At 36.5% G+C, this 24,008-nt stretch overlaps 1 protein-coding gene across 1 annotated transcript in view; it reads left to right on the top strand.

The window, feature by feature from the left end:
• The window catches only part of LOC138758906 (tripartite motif-containing protein 14-like), a 44,923-nt gene that overhangs the window by 6,823 nt on the left and 14,092 nt on the right, over positions 1–24,008 (top strand). The window contains exon 3 of the mRNA XM_069928491.1: positions 20,556–20,789. Coding sequence (XP_069784592.1) covers positions 20,556–20,789 — 234 coding nt within the window. The remainder of the gene's footprint in view (positions 1–20,555; positions 20,790–24,008) is intronic.

The following is a 24,008-nucleotide window of genomic DNA, read 5'->3' as shown; positions in this document are numbered from 1 at the left end:
CCTTCCTATTAGTGTTAGTGGTAAATCTTTCCAATGCTCTAAATCGTCCTGTAATTTTTTCATTAGTGGATAATAATTGAGTTTATATAGTTGGCCGAGATTTTTGTTTATTTGTACACCTAGGTATCTTATTGCTTGCATTTGCCATCTAAATGGTGATTCCTTCTTAAATTTTGAGAAATCCGCATTATTCATAGGCATTGCTTCACTTTTATTTACGTTTATCTTGTAACCCGACACTTTTCCATATTCCTTCAATTTCTTATATAATTCTTTTATTGATAATTCTGGTTCTGTTGAGTACACTATAACATCATCCGCAAATAGACTGATTTTATATTCCTTGTCTTTTATTTTTATTCCTTTTATATTATTATCTATTCTTATCAATTCTGCTAGTGGTTCTATAGCTAATGCAAACAATAAAGGTGATAGTGGGCATCCCTGCTGTGTTGACCTGCTTAAGTTAAATTGCTTTGATACATGTGCATTTATTTTCACTTTCGCTAACGGTCCCTTATATAATGCTATAATCCAATTAATATACTTCTCCGGTAAACTGAATTTTTGCAATACTTTGAACAAATAATTCCATTCTACTCTGTCAAAGGCCTTCTATGCGTCTAAAGCAACTGCAACTGTAGGTGCTTTATTTCCTTCGACTGCATGAATTAAGTTAATAAATTTACAAATATTGTCTGTTGTGCGTCTTTTTTTGATAAATCCAGTTTGGTCTAAATTTACCATTTTCGGTACCTGCTCTGCTAATCTGTTTGCTAATAGTTTAGCTATTATCTTATAATCTGTGTTAAGTAAAGATATTGGTCTATATGACGCTGGTGAGAGTGGATCTTTCCCTTGCTTTAGTATAACTGTAATTATTGCTGTTTTACATGAATCTGGTAAGCTTTGCGTTTCATCAATCTGGTTGATTACATCCAGGAGGGGCGGAATTAATAAGTCTTTAAATGTTTTGTAGAATTCTATTGGGAATCCATCCTTTCCTGGTGTCTTATTATTTGGTAATTTTTTTATTATCTCTTGTATTTCTACTATTCCAAATGGCTCTGTTAATTTATTTTGTTCCTCTATTTGTAGTTTTGGTAGTTCAATTTTAGTCAGAAATTCATCTATTTTCCCTTCTTTCCCTTCGTTTTCAGTTCGGTATAATTGTTCATAGAATTCTCTAAAGTTTTCCTTAATTTCTTTTGGATTATATGTAATTTGTTTGTCTTTTTTCCTTGATGCCAATACCATTTTCTTAGCTTGTTCTGTCTTAAGCTGCCATGCTAGGATTTTGTGCATTTTTTCACCCAGTTCATAATATTTCTGTTTTGTCTTCATTATGTTCTTCTCCACCTTATATGTTTGTAGTGTTTCATATTTTATTTTTTTATCTGCCAATTCTCTTCTTTTAGTTGTATCTTCCTTCATTGCGAAATCTTTTTCTATATTTACTACTTCCCTTTCCAACTGCTCTGTTTCCTGATTATAGTCCTTCTTCATCTTGGTTACATAACTTATTATTTGCCCTCTAATGAATGCTTTCATTGCGTCCCATAGTATAAACTTATCTTCCACTGATTCCGTATTTACTTCAAAGTACATTTTTATTAAAATCTTCATTTATCCAGATATAAGCTTTGAACTCCTAAAGAAGAGAAAAGAGTTCAATGCAGCAAAAGCGATTTTATGGAAGAAAGGATATAAATTTACACTGAAGCATCCTGCGGTATTGAAAATATTTATCCCAGGACAACAAAACAGACTATTCTCGGATCCAGAAGAAGCACGAAAATTTGCAGAACAATTACAAAAATAGACTGAGGGATGAAGACGGGTAATGAGAGCAAAAATTATCACGATTGATATGTATGTGGGTAAAGACAAAAATAGACTGAGGGATGAAGACGGGTAAGGAGGGTAAAAATGACCACGATTGATATGTATGTGGGTAAAGAGGTATAAGAGTGAATAGAGACAATGGGCATATGTGAAAATATCTGTAATTAGAGGAAAACATAGAAAGTATAGACAAGAATTAACAAGGGAAGGTAATGGAATAGAGAGAATAAGGAGGGAACTAAAAGAGTGACCTTTGTGACATATAAAAAACGAAATCTTTTCTGGGGGGGGCTGGGTGGGGGGAAAAGAGCGGTCACTGCAAAATCAGTTGACGCTTGCGAGTGGATTCGCAAATCCAAATGGAGAGGGGAGATGTGGTTGTCCGACAAGGGATAAAGGGCAACTCAGGAGGGGAAGGGGAGATTGGGGATAAAGAAGATAGAAATAGGAGAATAAGGAAAATGTTGGATGTTGTAGGAATGTTGTCTGGTAAAGAGTTGAAAATAAGAAAACAGAAATGGAAAAGGAGGAAAGGTAATGATGGAAAAACGGAAAGAGAAGATAAACAAAATATAAAATGGCGACGCTGAACTATATGACTCTAAATATTAATGGAATACATAACCAAATTAAAAGGAAGAAACTACTAAATTTACTGAAAAAGGAAAAAATAGATATAGCATTTGTCCAAGAAACACATTTAACTGAATTGGAGCACAAGAAATTAAAGAGAGATTGGGTAGGACATGCAACAGCAGCATCGTATAATTCAAAAGCAAGAGGAGTGGCTATATTAATTAGCAAAAATGTGCCATTTAAAATAGAAGAGGAAATAATAGATCCAGCAGGGAGATATGTTATGATAAAATGTCAGATATATTCAGAGCTTTGGAATCTACTTAATATATATTCACCTAACGAAGAAGATCAAAAGTTTATGCAAGATATCTTTTTGAAGGTAGCTAATACGCAAGGGAACATACTAATAGGAGGGGATTTCAATCTGAATTTGGATCCAAATATGGATAAAACGGGGAAAAAAATTAACAGGAAGAACAAAGTAACCAAATTTATAAATAAATCAATGCAAGAAATGAAACTTGTGGACATATGGAGGAAACAAAACCCAAAAGAAAAGGAATACTCATACTACTCGACTAGACATAAAACATACTCAAGGATAGACCTATTCCTGTTATCAGCCCACATACAAGGGAGAGTTAGGAAAACGGAATATAAAGCTAGACTATTATCGGACCACTCACCCCTGTTATTGGCAATAGAGCTAGAAGACATCCCTCCAAGAATGTATAGATGGAGATTAAACCCCATGCTACTTAAAAGACAGGATTTTAGAGAATTTATTGAAAAACAATTAAAAATGTACTTTGAAGTAAATACGGAATCAGTGGAAGATAAGTTTATACTATGGGATGCAATGAAAGCATTCATTAGAGGGCAAATAATAAGTTATGCAACCAAGATGAAGAAGGACTATAACCAGGAAACAGAGCAGTTGGAAAGGGAAATAATAAACATAGAAAAAAAATTAGCAATAAAGGAAGATACAACCAAAAGAAGAGAATTGGCGGATAAAAAAATAAAATATGAAACATTACAAACATATAAGGTGGAGAAGAATATAATGAAGACAAAACAGAAATATTATGAACTAGGGGAAAAAACACACAAAATCCTAGCATGGCAGCTTAAGACAGAGCAAACTAAGAAAATGGTCTTGGCAACAAGGAAAAAAGACAAACAAATTACATATAATCCAAAAGAAATTAAGGAAAACTTTAGAGAATTCTATGAACAATTATACCGAACCGAAAACGAAGGGAAAGAAGGGAAAATAGATGAATTTTTGACTAAAATTGAACTACCAAAACTACAAATAGAGGAACAAAATAAATTAACAGAACCATTTGGAACAGTAGAAATACAAGAGATAATAAAAAATTTACCAAATAATAAGACACCAGGAGAGGATGGACTCCCAATAGAATTCTACAAAACATTTAAAGACCTAATAATACCGCCCCTCCTGGATGTAATCAACCAGATTGATGAGACACAAAACTTACCAGATTCATGTAAAACAGCAATAATTACAGTGATACTAAAACAAGGGAAAGATCCACTCTCACCAGCGTCATATAGACCAATATCTTTGCTAAACACAGATTATAAGATAATAGCTAAACTATTAGCGAACAGATTAGCAGAACAGGTACCGAAAATGGTAAATTTAGACCAAACTGGATTTATCAAAAAAAGACGCACAACAGACAATATTTGTAAATTTATTAACTTAATTCATGCAGTAGAAGGAAATAAAGCACCGGCAGTAGCAGTTGCTTTAGACGCAGAGAAGGCCTTCGACAGAGTAGAATGGAATTACTTGTTCAAAGTATTGCAAAAATTCAGTTTACCAGAGAAGTATATTAATTGGATTAAAGCATTATATAAGGGACCGTTAGCGAAAGTGACAGTAAATGGACATGTATCAAAGCAATTTAACTTAAGCAGGTCAACGCGGCAGGGATGCCCACTATCACCATTATTGTTTGCGCTAGCTATAGAACCACTAGCAGAATCGATAAGAAGAGATAATAATATAAAAGGAATAAAAATAAAAGACAGGGAATATAAAATCAGTCTGTTTGCGGATGATGTGATAGTGTACTTAACAGAACCAGAACTAGCAATAAAAGAACTATATAAGAAATTGAAGGAATATGGAGAAGTGTCGGGATACAAGATAAACGTAAATAAAAGTGAAGCAATGCCTATGAATAACGCGGATTTCTCAAAATTTAAGGAGGAATCCCCATTCAGATGGCAAACGCAGGCAATAAGATACCTAGGTGTGCAAATAAACAAAAATCTAGGCCAATTATATAAACTCAATTACAATCCACTAATGAAAAAATTACAGGACGATTTAGAGCATTGGAAAGAGCTACCACTAACACTGATAGGAAGGATAAACTGTATTAAAATGAACATTTTTCCAAGGATACTATACTTATTTCAGGCATTGCCAATACAACTGACAGAAAAATTCTTCAAAGAGTTAAAGAAAATAATAAGGAGATTTTTATGGAGAGGGGGGAAACCGAGGATAGCACTAGACAAATTAACAGAATGGTATAAACAAGGAGGCTTACAATTGCCAAACTTCAAAAATTATTATAGAGCCGCACAATTAAGGTACCTATCAGATTTTTATCAAACAAGGGAAAAACCAGACTGGACGAGACTAGAATTAGATAAAATAGGGGAAAAGATACCTGAACACATATTATATAAATGGGACGAAAAATTGGTACAACATAGAACTTCTCCAGTATTACACCATCTCCTCAATATATGGAAGAAGATTCATGTAGAAAGAAATAAAATAAATTACCAAATACCAAAACTAATATTGACGCAAAATAAGCTACTCCCTTTTACAATAGACAACCTTGCCTTTAGAAAATGGGAAAAAAAAGGGATTAAAAGAATAGAAAATTGTTTTTCAGGAAGTAGATTCTTATCCTTTGAACAAATGAGAGATAAGTACAATATAACGGGAGATACAGCGCTGGCATATTACCAACTGAGATCCTACTTGAAAGATAAATTAGGAAGCAACTTGAGTTTACCAGAGGGAAGTAACCTTGAATATGTGATTACAGATACAATGTTAATCAAAAGATTTATAAAAAATATGTATATTAAACTGCAAGAAAAGGAAAATGAGGAAACAAATGGTAAAACTAAACAAAAATGGGAACAAGATTTAAATATAAAGATAAAAAAGGAAACATGGGAGAAGTTATGCTCTGGAACGATGAGAAATACAATAAATACGAGGCTGCGTATGATACAATATAATTGGTTACAAAGACTATACATTACACCGCAAAAGTTAAATAAATGGGACCCAACAGTATCGGATAGATGTTTTCGATGTAAAAAAGAAAGGGGAACAACAATTCATGCAATCTGGACATGTGAGAGAGTAGAAAAATTTTGGGAGGATCTCAATCAGATATTAAATAAAATAACAGAAAACAATATACCAAAGAATCCAGAGATCTTTCTCCTAAGTAACATAAAAAATAAAGAATTTGGAATTGACTTGGAGGATGCACAAAAAAGATTTGTTAAGATAGCCCTAGCTGTAGCAAAAAAATGTATTATGTCAACCTGGAAATTGGAAGATAATTTGAAAATACAACAATGGTATATAGAAATGAATAAATGTATTCCATTAGAAAAAATAACATATAGTTTAAGAAATAATATTGAAATATTCGAACAAGTATGGGAGCCTTACATTAAATACAATAGCGAAAACCTACCGGGAACAAACATTACCTAAGTTGATGGAAGGAGAAGAGAAGAAAAGAATGGACTCAGTAGAATTTCTGGTGTATTTTTGTTGAATGACAACATTGTCTAACTGAATTAATGCAACCTAGATTGTATAACTAAAATGGATGAGAGGGGGGGGGGATGGGGGGATGGCTTGGGAGGAGGGAGGGGGGAGGGAGAAAAAGTCACTGTAAATGTGTGGAAAAGAAAAAGTGTATATCATGGCTATGGTGATTTATGGTGTGAAAAATAAAAAATTTAAAAAAAAAAAAAAAAAAAAGTACATTTTTATTTGTTTTTCAATAAATTCTCTAAAATCCTGCCTTTTAAGTAACATGGGGTTTAATCTCCATCTATACAATCCTCTAGCTTTACTGTCAATATTAAGGGTGAATGGTCCGATAGTATTCTAGCTTTATATTCTGTTTTTCTTACTCTATCTTGCATACTAGCTGATAGCAAAAATAGGTCTATTCTTGAGTATGTTTTATGTCTAGCCGAGTAATATGAATATTCCTTTTCTTTTGGGTGTTGTTTCCTCCATATATCCAGAAGTTGCATTTCATCCATTGATTTAATTATAAATTTGGTTACTTTGTTCTTTAGGTTAATTTTTTTCCCAGTTTTATCCATATTTGAATCCAAATTCAGGTTGAAATCCCCTCCTATTAATATATTCCCTTGCGAATTTGCTACCTTCAAAAAGATATCTTGCATAAACTTTTGATCTTCTTCGTTAGGTGAATATACATTGAGTAGATTCCAAAACTCCGAATATATCTGACATTTTATCATTACATATCTCCCTGCTGGATCTATTATTTCCTCTTCTATTTTAAATGGCACATTTTTACTAATTAATATAGCTACTCCTCTTGCTTTTGAATTGTACGATGCTGCTGTTACATGTCCTACCCAATCTCTCTTTAATTTCTTGTGCTCCAATTCAGTTAAGTGTGTTTCTTGCACAAATGCTACATCAATTTTTTCTTTTTTCAGTAAATTTAGCAGTTTCTTCCTTTTAATTTGGTTATGTATTCCATTAATATTTAAAGTCATATAGTTCAACGTGGCCATTTTATACTTTGTTTATCTTCCCTTTCTGTTTTTCCATCATTACCTTTCCTCCTTTTCCATTTCTGCTTTCTTGTTTTAAACCCTTTATAAGACAACATTCCTAAAACATCAAACATTTTCCTTATTCTCCTATTTAAAACTTCTTTAGCCCCAATCTCCCCTTCCCCTCCTGAGTTGTCCTTTATCCCTTGTCGGACAACCACATCTCCCCTCTGCATTTGGATTTGCAAATTCACTCGCAAGCGTCAGCTGATTTTGCAGTGACCGCAACTCCTCCCCACCCAGCCCCCCCAGAAAAGATTTCACTTTTCATATGTAACAAAGGTCACTCTTTTAGTTCCCTCCTTATTCCCTCTATTCCATTTCCTTCCCTTATTAATTCTTGTCTATACTATCTATATTTTCCTCTAAATACGGATACATTCATGTATGCACATTATACATATACACACATATACCTCTTTACCCACATACATATAAATCGTGGTCATTTTTACTCTCATTACACGTCTTCATCCCTCAGTCTATTTTGTAATTGTTCTGCAAATTTTCGTGCTTCTTCTGGATCTTAGAATAGTCTTTTTTGTTGTCCTGGAATAAATATTTTCAATACCGCTGGATGCTTTAGTATAAATTTATACCCTTTCTTCCATAAAATCGCCTTCGCTGTATTGAACTCCTTTCTCTTCTTCAGGAGTTCAAAACTTATATCTGGATAAATGAAGATTTTTTGCCCTTTGTACTCCAGTGGCTTGTTGCCCTCTCTTACTTTTTCCATTGTCTTCTCCAGTACCTTTTCTCTTGTAGTATATCTTAGGAATTTTACTAAAATAGATCTTGGTTTTTGTTGTGGTTGTGGTTTAAAGGCCAATGCTCTATGTGCCCTTTCTATTTCCATTTCTTGCTGTAATTCTGGACATCCTAGGATCCTGGGGATCCAATCTTTTATAAACTCTCTCATATTCTTGCCTTCTTCATCTTCTTTAAGGCCCACTATCTTTATGTTATTTCTTCTGTTATAATTTTCCATTATATCTATTTTCTGAGCTAACAGTTCTTGTGTCTCTATAACTTTTTTATTTGATTCCTCTATTTTCTTTTATAATCCTCTACCTCCATTTCTACTGCTGCTTCCCGCTCTTCCAACTTGTCCATTTCTTTCCCATTTCTGTTAAGGTCATATCTATTTTATTCATTTTCTCTTCTGTGTTGTTTATTCTTCTTCTTAAATCATTAAATTCCTGTGTTTGCCATTCTTTAAATGACTCCATGTATCCTTTAATAAGAGAAAGTATATCCTTTATCTTGCCTTTCCCTTCTTCTTCTATTTCACTGTACTCTTCCTCTTCCTCTTCTTCTTCCTCTGGGTTGGCCATCTGTTGTTTCTTTGTTGCCCTTTTCTTCTCTTCTTTCTTGTTTTCATTGTCTTCTGTGTTCTCCTCTTGCTGCAGGTGTTCTGCAGCTGTCGTTGTCGGCTGTGGAGATCGACTCCCCAGCTGGTCACCCCTCCCGTCGGTGTGTTTTTTTTCATGCGCGGTTGCGCACTTTTACTCGGCTCAGCGAGCCATTTTTGTAGTCCACTTTCTACCGACCTGAGGGAGCGGGTTTCTCTCTCCACCGCGGGCCTCTTCGAACAGGTAAGGCCTTCTCCTTCTTCCTCCGTTGTCTTCTCTTCCTCTCTTCTTACCGTTGATTTCGATTTTTCTTTTTTTGTCGCCATCTTCTTTCCACCTTTATACTCACTTTTCTTTAATTTTTATTTCTGTGCCTTTGTGTTTTCCTTTGTTTTTTCCGACTTTTCTGGAGAGGGCTGGAGTTCACCGTCCGGCCACTACTCCATCACGTGACTCCCCTCGAAACGAGTGAAAGACTTGATGGTTGTGATCAAGGCATAGTCGAGGTACAAGACCAAATACAAGATGTAAATAAAACAATTGAAATTTTACAAATTCAGAATAAAAATTTGGCGAAAAAGGTTGATTATTTGGAGAATCAATCTAGACGGAATAATATAAAAATTGTTGGTTTGCCAGAAGATATGGAAGGCTCAGATCCAAGAAAATTCTTCATTGAATGGATTCCACAAGTGTTAGGACAAGATAAGTTTCCGGAAGGCTTAATATTGGAACGTGCCCATAGAGCTTTGAGAAGAAAGCCTTTTCCAGGACAAAATCCAAGACCTGTTCTGGTTCGTTGTTTAAATTATTATGATAGAGAGACAATTTTGTGTGTGGCTATAAGAAATGCACAACAAAGATCTCCCTTGATGGTTCAGACAATCGTGTTTTTTTTTATCCGAATTTGAGTCAAGAAGTTATGTCTCAACGACGTGAATTTAATCCTGTGAAAGAAGTGTTGTGGAAAAAAAGATATAAAGCAACATTTAGATACCTTGCAGTATTGAAGATTTTTCAAGATGGCTATCAACCAACATTTTTTGATAATCCTAAGGAAGCCATGGACTTTGCTCAATTATTGTCAATTATGCAATTTCAGGAAAGACGTAGTCCACCACAGTCTCCAAGGAGAGTGGAGACGCAAGATGGGAACGGAATTCCAAGAAGAAATGGAAGCAATGGTGGTCGGAGTGACAAAGTTGATTTATATAAAAAAAATTAAAAAAAATTCTGAGAAGATTTTAGATAATGATGATAGTTTAATGTGAAACGGGAGTTGGGAGAGGGAGCTGGGTGGGCACCATTTTCAGGAAGTCATCAGCTATGTGTGAGTTATCTCACACCCAATATTTTGTGGGAGTTACCGCATTGAGCGGTTGAGACAGGAGGAAGTGGTTGCAACCTCCTACCTGTTCTTTTTTTTTATCAATTTTTGGATTAAGGAGTCAAATTTTTTTTTATTATTATCTTTAAAAAAATTTTTTTCTTTTTTGTAGTTTTAGGAGGGGATAAGGGAAGGGGGTGTTTTTCTTTTTTTTTCTCTTTTTTTTCTCCTTCTCTTTTTCTTTGTGTTATTGTAAGTAATGTCTAAACTTAAGTTTGCCTCTCTTAATGTTCAGGGTTTAAATAATCCTATTAAGCGTAAGAAAGTACTTGCTTACTTAAAAAAATTAAAAGTTGATGTGGCTTTTTTGCAGGAAACTCATTTAACAGATAAGAAACATTTGAAACTTAAACGTGAATGGGTTGGACAAGTTTTCTATTCTTCATTTAATTCAAAGGCGAAAGGAGTGGCAATTCTGGTGCATAAGAATTTAGCATTTCAGTTACAGAATGAAGAGAAAAATGGAGGAAGATTATTAAAATTGAATTGTACAATTCTTAATGAGGCTTGGACTCTGCTTGATGTTTATGCTCCAAATGTGGAAGATACAGCTTTTATTGTAGATGTGTCTTTATTACTTGGACAAACAAATTCCAATGTGATGATTGGGGGAGATTTAAATGTGGTATTGGAGCCTTTATTGGACAAGTATCCAAGAGTAATTAAGAAATCTAAGATGGCAGTACAAGTGACTAATATGATGAAAGATTTGAATTTAGTTGATATTTGGCAAAAACTTAATCCTACAGAGAAAGATTTTTCTTTTTATTCTTCATGTCATAATTATTTTTCAAGAATTGATTATTTCTTAATTTCAACACATTTGCAGGATAAGGTTATATCTGTGGATTATAAGGCAAGGTTGGTCTCAGATCATTCATTATTATTATTAGAATATCAGAGTTCACAAGATGTTCAGAGAACCCCAAGATGGAGATTTAACATTATGTTATTACAAAAACCAGAATTTATTAGTTATTTAAATAACAAATTGAGGATTTTATTAGTAATAATGTTAACTCTGTTTCTAGTCATTTTGTTTTATGGGACGCAATGAAAGCTTTTTTACGAGGTCAAATTATTAGCTATGCATCTAAAGTAAAGGAAGAGAGAATTAGAGAGATTGAAAATTTAGAGAAAAAGATAACTGTTAGTGAAAAAGAAGTTCAAAAATGCTATTGAAATGCAAAAGAACCAGTTAACTAATTTAAAATTAAAGTATAATTAATTACAAACATATCAATTTGAATGTTTAATGAATCGAACTAAACATAAGTTTTATGAATGGGGTGAGAAAGCTCAAAGTTTTATCATGGCAGTTAAAAAAAGAACAATTATCTAAGATTATACCAGCAATTAGAAAAAAAATTGGGTATTACTTTTAGACAAAAAGAAATTAATGAGGAATTTTGTAATTTTTATAAAAAATTATATACATCTAGGTGTAAAGATGTAAGTGAAGATGCAATAGATTCTTTTTTGAAAAATATTAATTTGCCACAGTTGAATCAAGAAGATAGACAAGAATTGGATAAATCTTTTACAGAGAATGAAATTGAAATGGCTATAAGAGATATGCCAAATGGAAAGGCACCCAGTGAAGATGGGTTCTCTATAGAATTTTATAAAACTTTTTATGTTGATATATCTTCTATTTATAAGAATGTAATACAGCAAATTTATAAAACTTTTCAATTACCTGAATCTTGTTCTAATGCAATAATTATGGTTATACCAAAAAAAGATAAAGATCCTTTACAGGTTTCTTCTTATCGACCAATATCATTGTTAAAGTTATGGCTAATAGATTGGCTCAATATTTACCTAAAATAATACATAAAGATCAAACAACAGGATTTATAAAAAATAGATATGCGTCTAATAATATTTTGCGACTAATTACTTTGATAAGTAAATTTAAATCTCAAATGAATTATCCAATAATGGTCTCATTAGATGCAGAAAAGGCTTTTGATAGAGTGGAATGGAAGTTTTTATTTAAAGTACTTGAGAAATTTTGTTTTGGTTCTTTGTTTATTGGATTGATAAAGGCTTTATGTAATAGTCCGAAGGCTAGAGTTGCTACTAATGGACAGATTTCAGAATCTTTTGATTTAACAAGGTCTACTAGACAAGGATGTCCATTGTCACCTGCTTTATTTGCTATAGTTATTGAACCTTTGGCACAGTTAATATGTCAAAATGAAAATGTTAAGGGTATGAGAGTTTTGAATGAGGAATATAAGATTAATTTATTTGCAGATGATGTTTTATTATACCTGGTAGACCCTGATATTTCTTTACCAGCAATTCAAGAATCTTTAGAAAATTATGGTCAATTATCTGGTTATCAGGTAAATTGGGCTAAAAGTTAAATTTTGTCAATTTGTAAAGATGATTATTCGATTTATGAAAATATTACGAAATTGAAGTGGACAAAACAAATTAAATATTTGGGAATTAATGTCAATACGGAATATCAAGAACTATATTCAATTAATTACCTTCCTTTAATAAAAAAGATTAAACTAGATTTGATTAGGTGGAAGGACTTAACTTTAGGTTTATTGGGGAGGATTAATACTATAAAAATGAATATTTTTCCTCGGATGCAATATTTATTTCAATCAATTCCTTATTTTTTTTAAAAAAAGTTTTTTTAAGGATTTATATAAAGCAGTTAGAGAATTTTTATGGAAGGGAAAATTTCCGAGGGTAGCAATGAAAAAGTTGATGTGGGACTTTCAATTTGGAGGTTTGAGATTACCTAATTTTCAATATTATTATGAGGCAGCTCAATTTAAATTTCTTAGTGCATTAATGAATATGGAGGATCTGCCCAGTTGGGCAAAGATAGAACTGGCAGTTATTTTAGAAAAATCTCCACATGAATTTTTGTTTCGATGGAATAAGTTACGAACTTATGATGTACCAATATTGAAACATCTATTGAATCTATGATCGAGTAAACTTGATAAAATGGGGCTTAAAAATAAATGGTCTGGATTGCCATTATATAATAATCAACTTGTTCCTTTTACGGTCTCCAATATCACTTTGAAACAATGGGAAAGGAAAGGAATAAAAAACTTATCTGATTGTTTTTTTGAAGGACATTTTTGTTCTTTTGAGGAATTACAAAAGAAAATTGGTATTAGTGGAAATTCTGTATTTGTGTATTATCAGTTAAGATCATTTGTAAAACAGATATGTGGTCGGCAAATGACTTTATTGCCCGAAACTAGTTTTGAGAAATATGTACTTTCAATACCAGAAAAGGGGTATATATCTGATTTGTATTATATTTTACAAGAAAATGAAAGTAACAAAGATTGGGATAAAGATAAGTTGAAATGGGAAAAAGATTTAGGTTCTACAATAGCTGAAGAAGCTTGGATGGAAATTTGTCAAAACAGTATTCGGAAACTGATTAATGCTAGATTAGCGATGATTAATTATAATTTTATACATCAATTATATTTAACACCAGAAAAATTTTAAAAATTTGGTCTTAGTAAGTCAGACTGTTGTTTTCATTGTGACCAGACAGCTAGTACTTTTTTACATACTGTCTGGTCCTGTGACCGATTGCAACAGTTTTGGAAAGGTATTTAATCTATATTTAATAGATTATATAATATTTGTGTTGTATTAGATCCTGATATATTTTTATTAGGGAATATGCAATCATTAATTGATTTAGGATTAAATGATTATCAGATTTCTTTTATCTATTTAGCTTTAGCAGTGGCCAAGAAATGTATAGTGTCTACTTGGAAAGATAGAAATATACTAACTTTGGATAGGTGGTATTTAGAGATGAAGTCTTGTTTAATTATGGAAATGATATCTTTTTCAATTCAAGATAAGATGTCTTTTTATAAGTTGAAGTGGACTCCATTTGTTAAGTATCTGCAATTAAGTTTGATTTAAGTATGTTCCTAGATGTGATATTTTAGATCTGATAATTTTTTAAAAATTATTTTTATTTGTCATATTTTTTTTTCTTTGTGTGTGTTTTTTTTAAATACATAATATTGTTAATTTTACTAATTCTTCACTCTTTATTTTGGGGGAGGGGAAGGGTGGGTTTTTTTATATATATATAGATTTTTTAGTTCTTGTATATGTGGGGGGGGGGTTAGGTTGAATTAAGTTAGGTTATTAATGTTGTATTGTAATTATATTATTTTATTTTATATCTTTTCTTTAAATGTAATTTTTCTTTTTATTCCTGTGATAAAATCTTTAAATAAAGTTTTTTTTTAAAAAAAAAGAGAAATGTTAATTCCACTCTGTCTGAGTAGAAGCCCGACAACAACACTCAGCTCAACTCTGTTGTTGTTGTATGACTGGCATTCACCTCTAGGCCATCCTTCATTCAGATTCCTGATGACCTTCTGTAGAACTGTGTCCTTTTTTGTTTCAGCTGCGATCTTGCTTGGATTTCATGTTAGATACGGGAAGCGATTTGGTGATCAGGTTCACATGGAAGTTCACATCTGTCTCTGTGGAACTCTCATTGTGTACTTCACTCTGCGTCATTGCCCTGAATAATGCATCAACTAATCAACTAACAGAATAAGTTTCCCTGGTGTGTGCACCAATTCAAAGTCATAATGTTGTAGCTTCATCATCAGTCTTTGGATTCTCGGTGACATTTCACTGAGATTTATCTTAATTATTGCTATTAATGGCTTGGGGTCTGTCTCTGCCATGAATGTTGGGAGACAATATACATAAGTGTGGAATTTGTCAAATCTATAGACCAGACCAAGACACTCTTTCTCTATCTGTGCATATTGACATTCAGCTGTTGACATAATCCTTAATATATATGCTACCGGCCTCCAATCTTCTCCCACAGCTTGAAGTAGTATGGCACCTATTCCATCTTTTAAAGTGTCTATAGATACATCAAAGAATGCCAAAAACATTGATTCTGTATTTAGAATGGTCTTCAGTCATCTCCATTCTTCGTTGTGGTTGACAGTCCACTTGAATTCACATTTGTTCTGTAACAACTTCCTTAGCTACATTGTTTTGGAAGACAGGTTTGGTATGAATTTACCAATGAAATTGATAATTCTCAGCACACTCAATATTCCTTTTTTGTTAGTGGGTCAAAAATTGCTTTCACTTTGCTCTTGTCTGGCTCTACACCTACCTCTGACAGTTTATCTACCAGAAAGATGATATTGTTCATACCAAAGTGACATTTTTCTCTGTTTAACTTTAATTCATACTTCTGCATGCGTTATAGCACTTTGATGAGTCTCTAGTTGTGTTGTTCTTGTATGGATCCCCATAGGATCATATCACACGTTCCCCATTTATGCCTCCTATGATGTGCTCCATTGTCCTATGGAAGATATCCAGAGCTGAGGAAATTCCAAAAGGCATCCTCAGACAGGAGTATCAGTCAAATGGTGCACTAAATGTACAATATTTTGTGCTATCATCATGCAGTTTTATTTGCCAGGAGCCCTGGGATGCATCCAATTTAGTGAAAAACTAATGTTCTCTCTTTATATTGGCATTCAAGTACTTTGGGTCCACGTACACGAGTAGGTCACCATTCTTATTGACACACATCATTGAATTCACCCATTCTGTGGGCATCTCCACTTTCTTTATGACCCCTAGTGCCATCATTTGGTCGAGTTCCTGCTTGAGCTTTTTTCTAGTGGTACTAGAACCCGCTTCGGGTAGTGCATACTCTTTTAACTGTATCTTCTAGGTGAATGGTAGAACTCCAAACCCCTTGAAGATGTCTGGAAATTGATCCAGTATTTCCTCTTCACTATTCTGTGCACTGTCACTGTTAATGTGATACACCATCTCGACTAGGCTTAGGTTTTCACATGCTGGAACTATCACGAACCTGAGGTGGTGCTCTTTTATCTTTAACTTTCACCTTGAGTTTACATGTACCTTTAATATCGATGCTCTGTCCATTGTAAGCTTAGAGCTGTACAGGATTTGCATGGATGTATGGCTTTATCTTCATTGCCCTGATGTCATGCTCACAGATCAAATTGACCATTGCCCCTGTGTCCAGCTTGAAAGGAATTTGTATGAAGTGACAGTCCACTTATCCTGCTTGACTCTGTTCATGCTTAGCTATCAGTGTTTGTTGGTTTATAGTCTTTCTGCACTACCATGCAATGAAGAGTGCATCACTGAGAGCTGTTTCTTCTATAGTGTGCATGTTTTCACTTCTGTTTTGTTTTCCTTTGGAAAAAACATAGCTTTGCATAATGATTCTGCCCTTTGCACTTACTACAGACTTTTCCATAGGCTGGGCATTGCTTTGGTGCATGTTGAGTGCAACATCATTTGCATTTGAATGTGCCTCCATCTATTCGTTGTTTCTGATATCTTATTTTTTGTTTATATGTGTGGACGCACACTGTGGCCTTCATTTTCACTGGCTGTGGCACTATCAGCAAACTTTTTCACTTGCTGTAGAGCTAGTTCACTGATGTGGCATATCTTCACAGCTCCAGCTAAGGTAACCTCTGTCTCTCACAGTAAGCTCTCTCTCACTTTCTTATCAATAATACTGAACACGATCTGATCATGGATCATTGAATCTTGCAGTGATCCAAAATTGCATGTTCTTGCTTTTAATTTCAAGACCGTTTAAAAAGTATCGAAGTTCTCTCCTTGCAGCTGTTTGTGCACAAGTGAAACACATTCCTCTTGAATGTTTCATTTTTCTTTGGTGAACAGTGTTCATCAAACATCTTGATAACCTTGTCGAACTTTCCCTGGTCAGCTGCCTTGGCAAAAACAAATGTGTTGAAAACCTCTAGTGCTTGAGGTCCCACCATAGTAAGTAGCAGTACAATTGTCTATGCATATCAGGTTTGCTATTGAGTCCAGTGTCTTACAGGTACAGCACAAATTGTCTTTTGGACATCCTCCACTTGTGGTCAACATTTACAGTCCAATTTACAGCATCGGGATCCCTTGAACTCTCCATGTTTTCTCCTCTATCAACTGATTCTCACTCTGCACACTCCTGGTGTTTCTTCTACTCCTGGTATCATGTAATGTTTCTTTTATTGTAATAAAGAATCTTGGGTTCTTTTATAACAATATACTTTATTAGCTACAGTACTCACGACCTCATGGAGGCATCCATTTTGAATCTACTCCTAGCTGCAACAATTCATCTCCAACTCCCTCTATTAATCAGGATTATCACTAGCACTCAATCTTACAATCAGGACTGATGAAAGTTAGTACAGAAGCAGTGTAAAGAGACAGGATAAGACAAAGGTTCTCAGCATTTGTGAAGAAGGCAGAGTGAATGTAAGATCAGGGTGTCAATGTTAGACCTGTATTCAATAATGGTTTGGCTACTATATGTACTGTCTACATCCCAGGGGAGATGTGATTGCAGGGGAGGTGTATGAGTATGTTGTTAGGAATGGAAAATTATGGCTCGGAAGGAGCTTGGTGTTTATTGTTGCTGGAGAAATTCAGCAGGTCAGTCAGAATTTGTGGAGAGAAATGGACTCTTGGCATTGCAGGCCGGGACTCTTCATCTAGTGGATGATAAAGAGTACAAAATCATGAGTGATCTACTTTCCTGAGCAGAGGAATAAAATAGCAGGGAGCATGGATTTTAAAACATCGGTAGAAGGATTACAGGGGGAATGAGGGAAATATAGTTTACCCAGAGGATGCTGGGGATTTGGAAGTCACGACTTGAAGGGGTGAGAGAGGCAGAAACTGTTATCACGATTAAATAGCACTTGGTTGTATATTGTGTCATACAGTGGAATTAGGCCGGGGAACTCATTAATAAGCAGTGCAAGCATAACAGGCCTTTTCCTTCGTCCGCGAAGCCAAGCCAAAGAAAGAATTTCCTATGATGACAACAACATAGGAAGTGGGGACAGGAATCCGCCATATTACCCTTTGAGCTGCTCTATTATTCAAGATTATGGGTGTTCTTCTATCTCGGCAACACCATCCCTAAATCTCACAATTCCTCTAATATCCAGAAATCCATCAATTTCTGTTTCACATTCCATGCTCTTTGCGGTAGAGATTTCCAAGGATTCTCCACCCTCTGAATCAAGACATATCTCACCCCACTGGTTTAATCCTTATCTGAGACAGTGACCTATAGTTTGAGACTCCTCATTTAGGGAAACAACCTCCCTCCTTCCAGTACGTTAACAACGTTTCATGAGATGCCCTCTTAACTCGAGAGAATACAAGCCCAGTCTACACACCTCTCCCACCAATTTCAATTCTCCATCCCATTCCCTTGCTGTCCATGGCACTGCCAGACTGAGACCACCCATAAATTGGAGGAACAACACCTCAGTTTCTGACGAGGTACCCTCCAACTGGATGACATTAATATCGATCTTAACCCTATTCATTAACGCCACCCCAACCCCCTGCTTCCCCCATCATCTCTCCATTTTCTGCCTCCTTTCACACAGACATGATAAATTCTACCTAGTCCCTTATCATATCCAATTAACACTGTTTGTTGTTGGTCTGCATTCCCTTCCCATTGTTTGAATTCTGAGACTTTCTGATATATCCTGCTTATGCCTTTTCTGAATTTGCCTTGAAATGTCGGTGATATTATCTCTCTTTCCTATAGAGATGCTGAAAAGACCAGCTGAGTTCCTCCAGCATTTTGGTGTTTTTACTACAATCACAGCGTCTGCAGCCGATCATGTTTCTCTCTCCTCATACAACATACCTACCATCCTAAAACCAACGAATCTTCAACAAACAATGAGAAGCTAGAGGGGCTCTTTTTAAGACTTGACCCAAAATATTGACTGACCCACTAAGTCCCTTGGAAGAGAGGGTCAGCACTGCAGTGAGAACCACCGAGAAAAGCTTTTGGGTGATGATCCTTGAGTTTGCAGATGCTGGGGTCAAGTCTGATGCACAAATGTGCTGGGGAAATTCAGCAGGTCACGGGGAGAGGGCAGAGGGTGATGAAGAGTGGTTCTCTGATAAGAGAAGGAAGGGGAACTGGAGGAAGAAAGCAGCTCTCTCCATTACTCCCTCCGTCACTCAAGGTCACACGGTGAAATTCTCTCCATTAACCCCTCCATTTCACTTCACAGCTCATCCCTTCGATGAGCCACAGTTGTTCTTCTTACTCTCTTTCCATGCCTCTAGATTCCCTGTGATCCAGGCAGTTCCAAGCACAATTACAATCGACGTCATACCTCTAATGTTCAACTCCAGACAAAATTCGTCACTGCCTCTAATGTTCAACTCCAGACAAAAAATTCTCTTTGATCACCAGTACATGAGTTAAACCACTCCAGACCCGATTTGAATTTCAGATCAAAGTTCAAATTTATTGTCAGAATACATACACGAGATCATATACGACCCTGAGATTCTTTTTCTCACAGGCCAGGAAGAATTTCTACTTATTGGTAATGCAAACTGTATTCAAGCTAAATATATGAATCTAAAAGAGGGAAATGTAAATGAAGAAAGTAAGAGTCTGTTGTTTAAGTGTCTGATGGTGGAGGGGTAGCCTGGTGTTAAGAGTCCTGTGGCACCCTGATGTCAGAAGTGAGAACAGAGTGGTGGTGTGGATCCTGGATGATTGCTGCTGCTCTCTGATGCCAGCAATCCATATGGTCTTTCTTAATGGTGGGGAGGGTTTTGCCTGTGATGTACTGGGCTATGTCCATGAACTTTTGCAAGGCTTTCTGCTCAGAGGTATTAGTGCCCCCATACCAGACCGTGACACAGCTGGTCAGCACACTTTCCACCACACATCTGTAGATGTTTGCCAAATGGTTCTGATGTCATTGCTGAACCTTTGAAAACCTTTGAAGAAGTAGAGGCGCTGACGTGCTTTCTTCACAATGATATTAATATTATTGGGTCCAAGAAAGGTCCTCCCTTCAGGAATTTAAATTTGTTCACCTTCTCCACCTCTGATTCGTCCAATGATCACTGGATTGTACACCTCTGGTTTTCTACAATCAGCTCCTTGGTCTTGGGCACTGAGTGACAGGTTGTGGTTAGTGCACCATTTAGCTTGTATGCTGACCCCTGATCCTTTTTATGAAGCCCATTACTGTGATACCTTCAAAAAATTTATAAATGGCTGTACTGAGCCATGCAATTCTACATGTAAATGGAGCAGGGGAAATAAGAACCCAGCCCTGTGGTTCTCTGGTGCTGATGGAGATGGTGGAGGAGGTGTTCGTGCCAATCTTCACTGATTGGGGTCTGGAAGTGAGGAAATCCAGGATCCAATTACATTATTGGGTATTGAGGCCCAGGTTTTGGTGTTTGTTGATCAATTTTGAGTGGATGATGGTGTTGAATGCCATCAAAATGACTTCATTCTTTAACTTGTGCATCGTTTTACTTTGATTTTTCAGTTACGTTACCAAGAGTCTAATTTGATACCTACATATGTTGCATTATTGTACAAATTATAACCTGAGCTAACTCATCTGTTTAAGAGTCTGATTAGAGAAACTAAGAGGGAAGTCAAGGGGAAGTACGATGACCTGAGGAAGCACATTGAGGATGAAGAGCGTGATGTTTTCCTGTGTCTGGATAAGGAGCAAGACCGTGTATTAGAAGCAATTGACATTCAGATCCGCAAGCTGGAGAAGGAGATTAAATTCTTTGAGATGTGCCTGAGCAACTTTAATGACCTTTCACAGAAGAGTGAAAAGCTCTCATTTATACAGGTAATACATTCCATGAATGTCCTCATTTTCTAGTAATTTTCTTTTTACCAAAAATAGACCTTAATCACAATAAATTATTTTCAAAAGGAAAACCAATCGTACCCATACACTTCCATCAATGTACATTGTTACATTCATTTCTATTTATACCATTGACACCAATGTGGCATCTTCTCATTACCCCCATCCCCCTCTATTGTTTGAGGGACTTCCCCTCGATCTTAGCCCATCAATGCCCAGTGACGGAAGGACTCTAAACTGTGGTCCTTCCCCACAGCACCCTTGCGTTGTCTGCACCGAGCCTCAGTGCGACCCTCAGCATGTACTCCTGCAGCTTCGAATGTGCCATTTGGCAGCACTCCAGCGCCGCAGACCAAAGGGTGTCTTTCACCGAGTAATGCGCTATGAATTTAGGCCAAATGCAGTTTATACAAGTAATCTGCTGCCTAACTCTCTGTTTGTACAGCTAATGTGGTACTCATTTAGATAATGCAAAGTTGTAAGAATACATGGGTAATGTGTAATGTGCAGGTGAGGCATTTATTCATCATATTTTTACACAACTTTACCTAGTTATATTTTCATTTAAGTTGTACATGTCACTGTCATATTCCTGGCATTTCGGTTCTTGGTGAAATTACCTTAGCAAGCTCAGGCTAAGAAAACAGCAGCGTTGTATGAGGAGTTTATAAGAAAGTCTGCATTCACTGGGATCTAGTATAATACAAGATTGTGCTGGAGAAACTCAGCAAGTCTCACAGCATCCATAAGAAGTAAAACGCAGTCAAAGATTCGGGCCTGAGCCCTTTGTCCGGAATCTGGAAAAACAGGCAGACGTCCGAATGAAAGTATGGGGGGGAGGGATGAGGGGTAAAGGAGAGAAGGAGGGGAAAGAGGGTGGAGCACAGGCTAACCTTTGTTCTGTCCGCTGCAAAAGCATGGACCTCCCATTTTAATTCCATACACCATTCTCACATCGACATATCTGTCCATGGCCTCGTGTACTGCCAAATCGAGGCCGTCTGCAAATTGGAGGACAACACCTTGTAATCTGTCTAGGCAGTCTCCAACCAGATGGCATTAATATTGACCTCCAATTTCTGTTAACTCCCTTCCTGCCCCTATGTCTCCTTTCCTTCTCCTATCAGAGAGCGACCCTTCTTAGCCCTCTGCTGTTCACCACATCACTTTCCAGCCTTTTCCTCTTCTACCCTCTCACCTGTATCTACCTATCGGCTCCTCCCTGTTAGCCTGTGCTCCTCCCTGACCCTTCTTCCCTCCTCTCCTCCTACCCCACCTTTTTATTCAGGTGCCATCTTTCCACATTCCTGATGAAGGGCTCAGTCCCAAAACATTGATAGCCTTTTGCTTCCAATGGATGCTGAGTTTCTCCAGGGGTTTGAGTTATGAGGATGTGAACTGAACTGCTGTTAAAGGCTCTTAAAATCTATGTGCATTTTCCTCCCACTCTGAGAATGGTTATATATGTGGTTCAATATCCACTACTCTGTGAAGAACATTCCGTGAAAGTGGTGACACAGGTAGACAGGGAGGTGAAGAAGGCATTTGGCACCCTTGCCTTTATCGATCAGGGCTCTGACTGCAGAAGCAAGAACATCATGTTACAATTTCAATTTTTAAAATTTAGACATACAGCATGGTAACAGGCCACGTGTTTGTACTGCCCAATTAACACCCAATTAACCTACACCCCCAGTATGTTTCAAATGGTGGGAGGAAACCAGAGTCCCCGGGGGAAACCCATACAGATACGGGGAGAACATACAAACTCCTTACAGACAGCACATGTTTGGAACCTCAATCCCGATCGCTAGCGCAGTAAAGGCGTTGCACTAACTGCTATGCTAACCATGCCGCCCTGTACAAGATGTTGCTGAGACCACAGTTGTGCGTACTTCTGGTCTCCCAATTGTAGGAAAGATATCATAAAGCTGGAAAGGGTGCCGACATGATTCCTAAGAAACTTACTAGGAGGTGGGGGTGGGGCATGAATTGGAAGGAGAGGATGTATAGGCTGGGACTTTTCTCCCTGGAGTGTAGGAGGACTTATGGAGGTTTATAAAATCATGAGGGGCTTCGATAAGGTAAACATTCATCGTCTTTTTCCCAGGAGAAAAGAATATAAAAGTAGGGGGCACAGGTTTAAGGTGAGAAGGGAAAGATTTAAAATGACCTTGAGGGGTTTCTTTATTTACACAGATGGCGGTGGGTTTGTGGAACGAGCTGCCGGAGGACGTGACAGAGGTGGGGACAAAGGGTAACTTTTAAAAGACATTTAGTCAGGTCCATGGATGGGAAAGTTTCAGATTATGGGCAGAATGCAGGCAAATGGGACTAGCTCAGGTACACAATTTGGTCAGCAACAACTTCATTGCCTTAAGTATTCAAGGGCCAGAGAATCAGGGGTAATGTCATTCACCCAGTCTTCATGGTTCCCTGGAATCCAGAGTTTCTTATTGTCCCCCTGTGCAATACAATTGCCTTTATGAATTGTATAGGTACCATCCCACCAAAGTGTGCCTGGTATTCAATGACTAGTCCATGGTAACACAATACTCAACGAGCTGCTCTTTCCTGTTACTTTTTTAAATGCTAGATCATCATGTCACTTTTTGGGGGAGGGGAGTGGGAGGGAGACATGAGGAATCATGGACTGTGGACTGACCAGAATGAAGGCACAAAACAGTTATTGTAGCTGGAATGGCCATCAGTTGTATCCTGTGTCTTGAGAAATCCTGAAATTTGAATGATGTTTGATGGGTCTTGAACTCAGCTTTGAGATGCCACTGGGCTGGGTCTAGTGTAAGGGTTGTCAGACACATTTTATCCCAGATGCATGACAGTAGGAGGTTCACATTGGCACCTGTCGCTGTGCCTGCTACATGGACTACACAGCAGAAGATGGAGATCGGAGGGTCACAAAACACCTAATGGGCTAAAGTCAAAATTGTCAATGATGGATTATAACCATTGAGCTCTACAGCAGGGAAACAGGCCCTTTGGCCCAACTCATCCATGCTGACCACATTGCCCAGCTGAGCTAGTGCCATTTGCCTGTGTTGGGCCACATCTGTCTAAACCTATCAAATCCATGTCTGAAATACTTTTAAGCTTTGTTATTGTCCCTGGCTCAACCACTTCCTCTTTCTTTGTGTGACTCCGCTCTGAAAAGTTAAGTACATTTTAGCTTGGTGATGC

The sequence above is a fragment of the Narcine bancroftii genome, chromosome 3, assembly GCF_036971445.1.
Source record: "Narcine bancroftii isolate sNarBan1 chromosome 3, sNarBan1.hap1, whole genome shotgun sequence".
In the NCBI taxonomy this organism is placed as follows: Eukaryota; Metazoa; Chordata; class Chondrichthyes; order Torpediniformes; family Narcinidae; genus Narcine; species Narcine bancroftii.
This window is presented reverse-complemented; position numbering and strand designations above follow the sequence as displayed.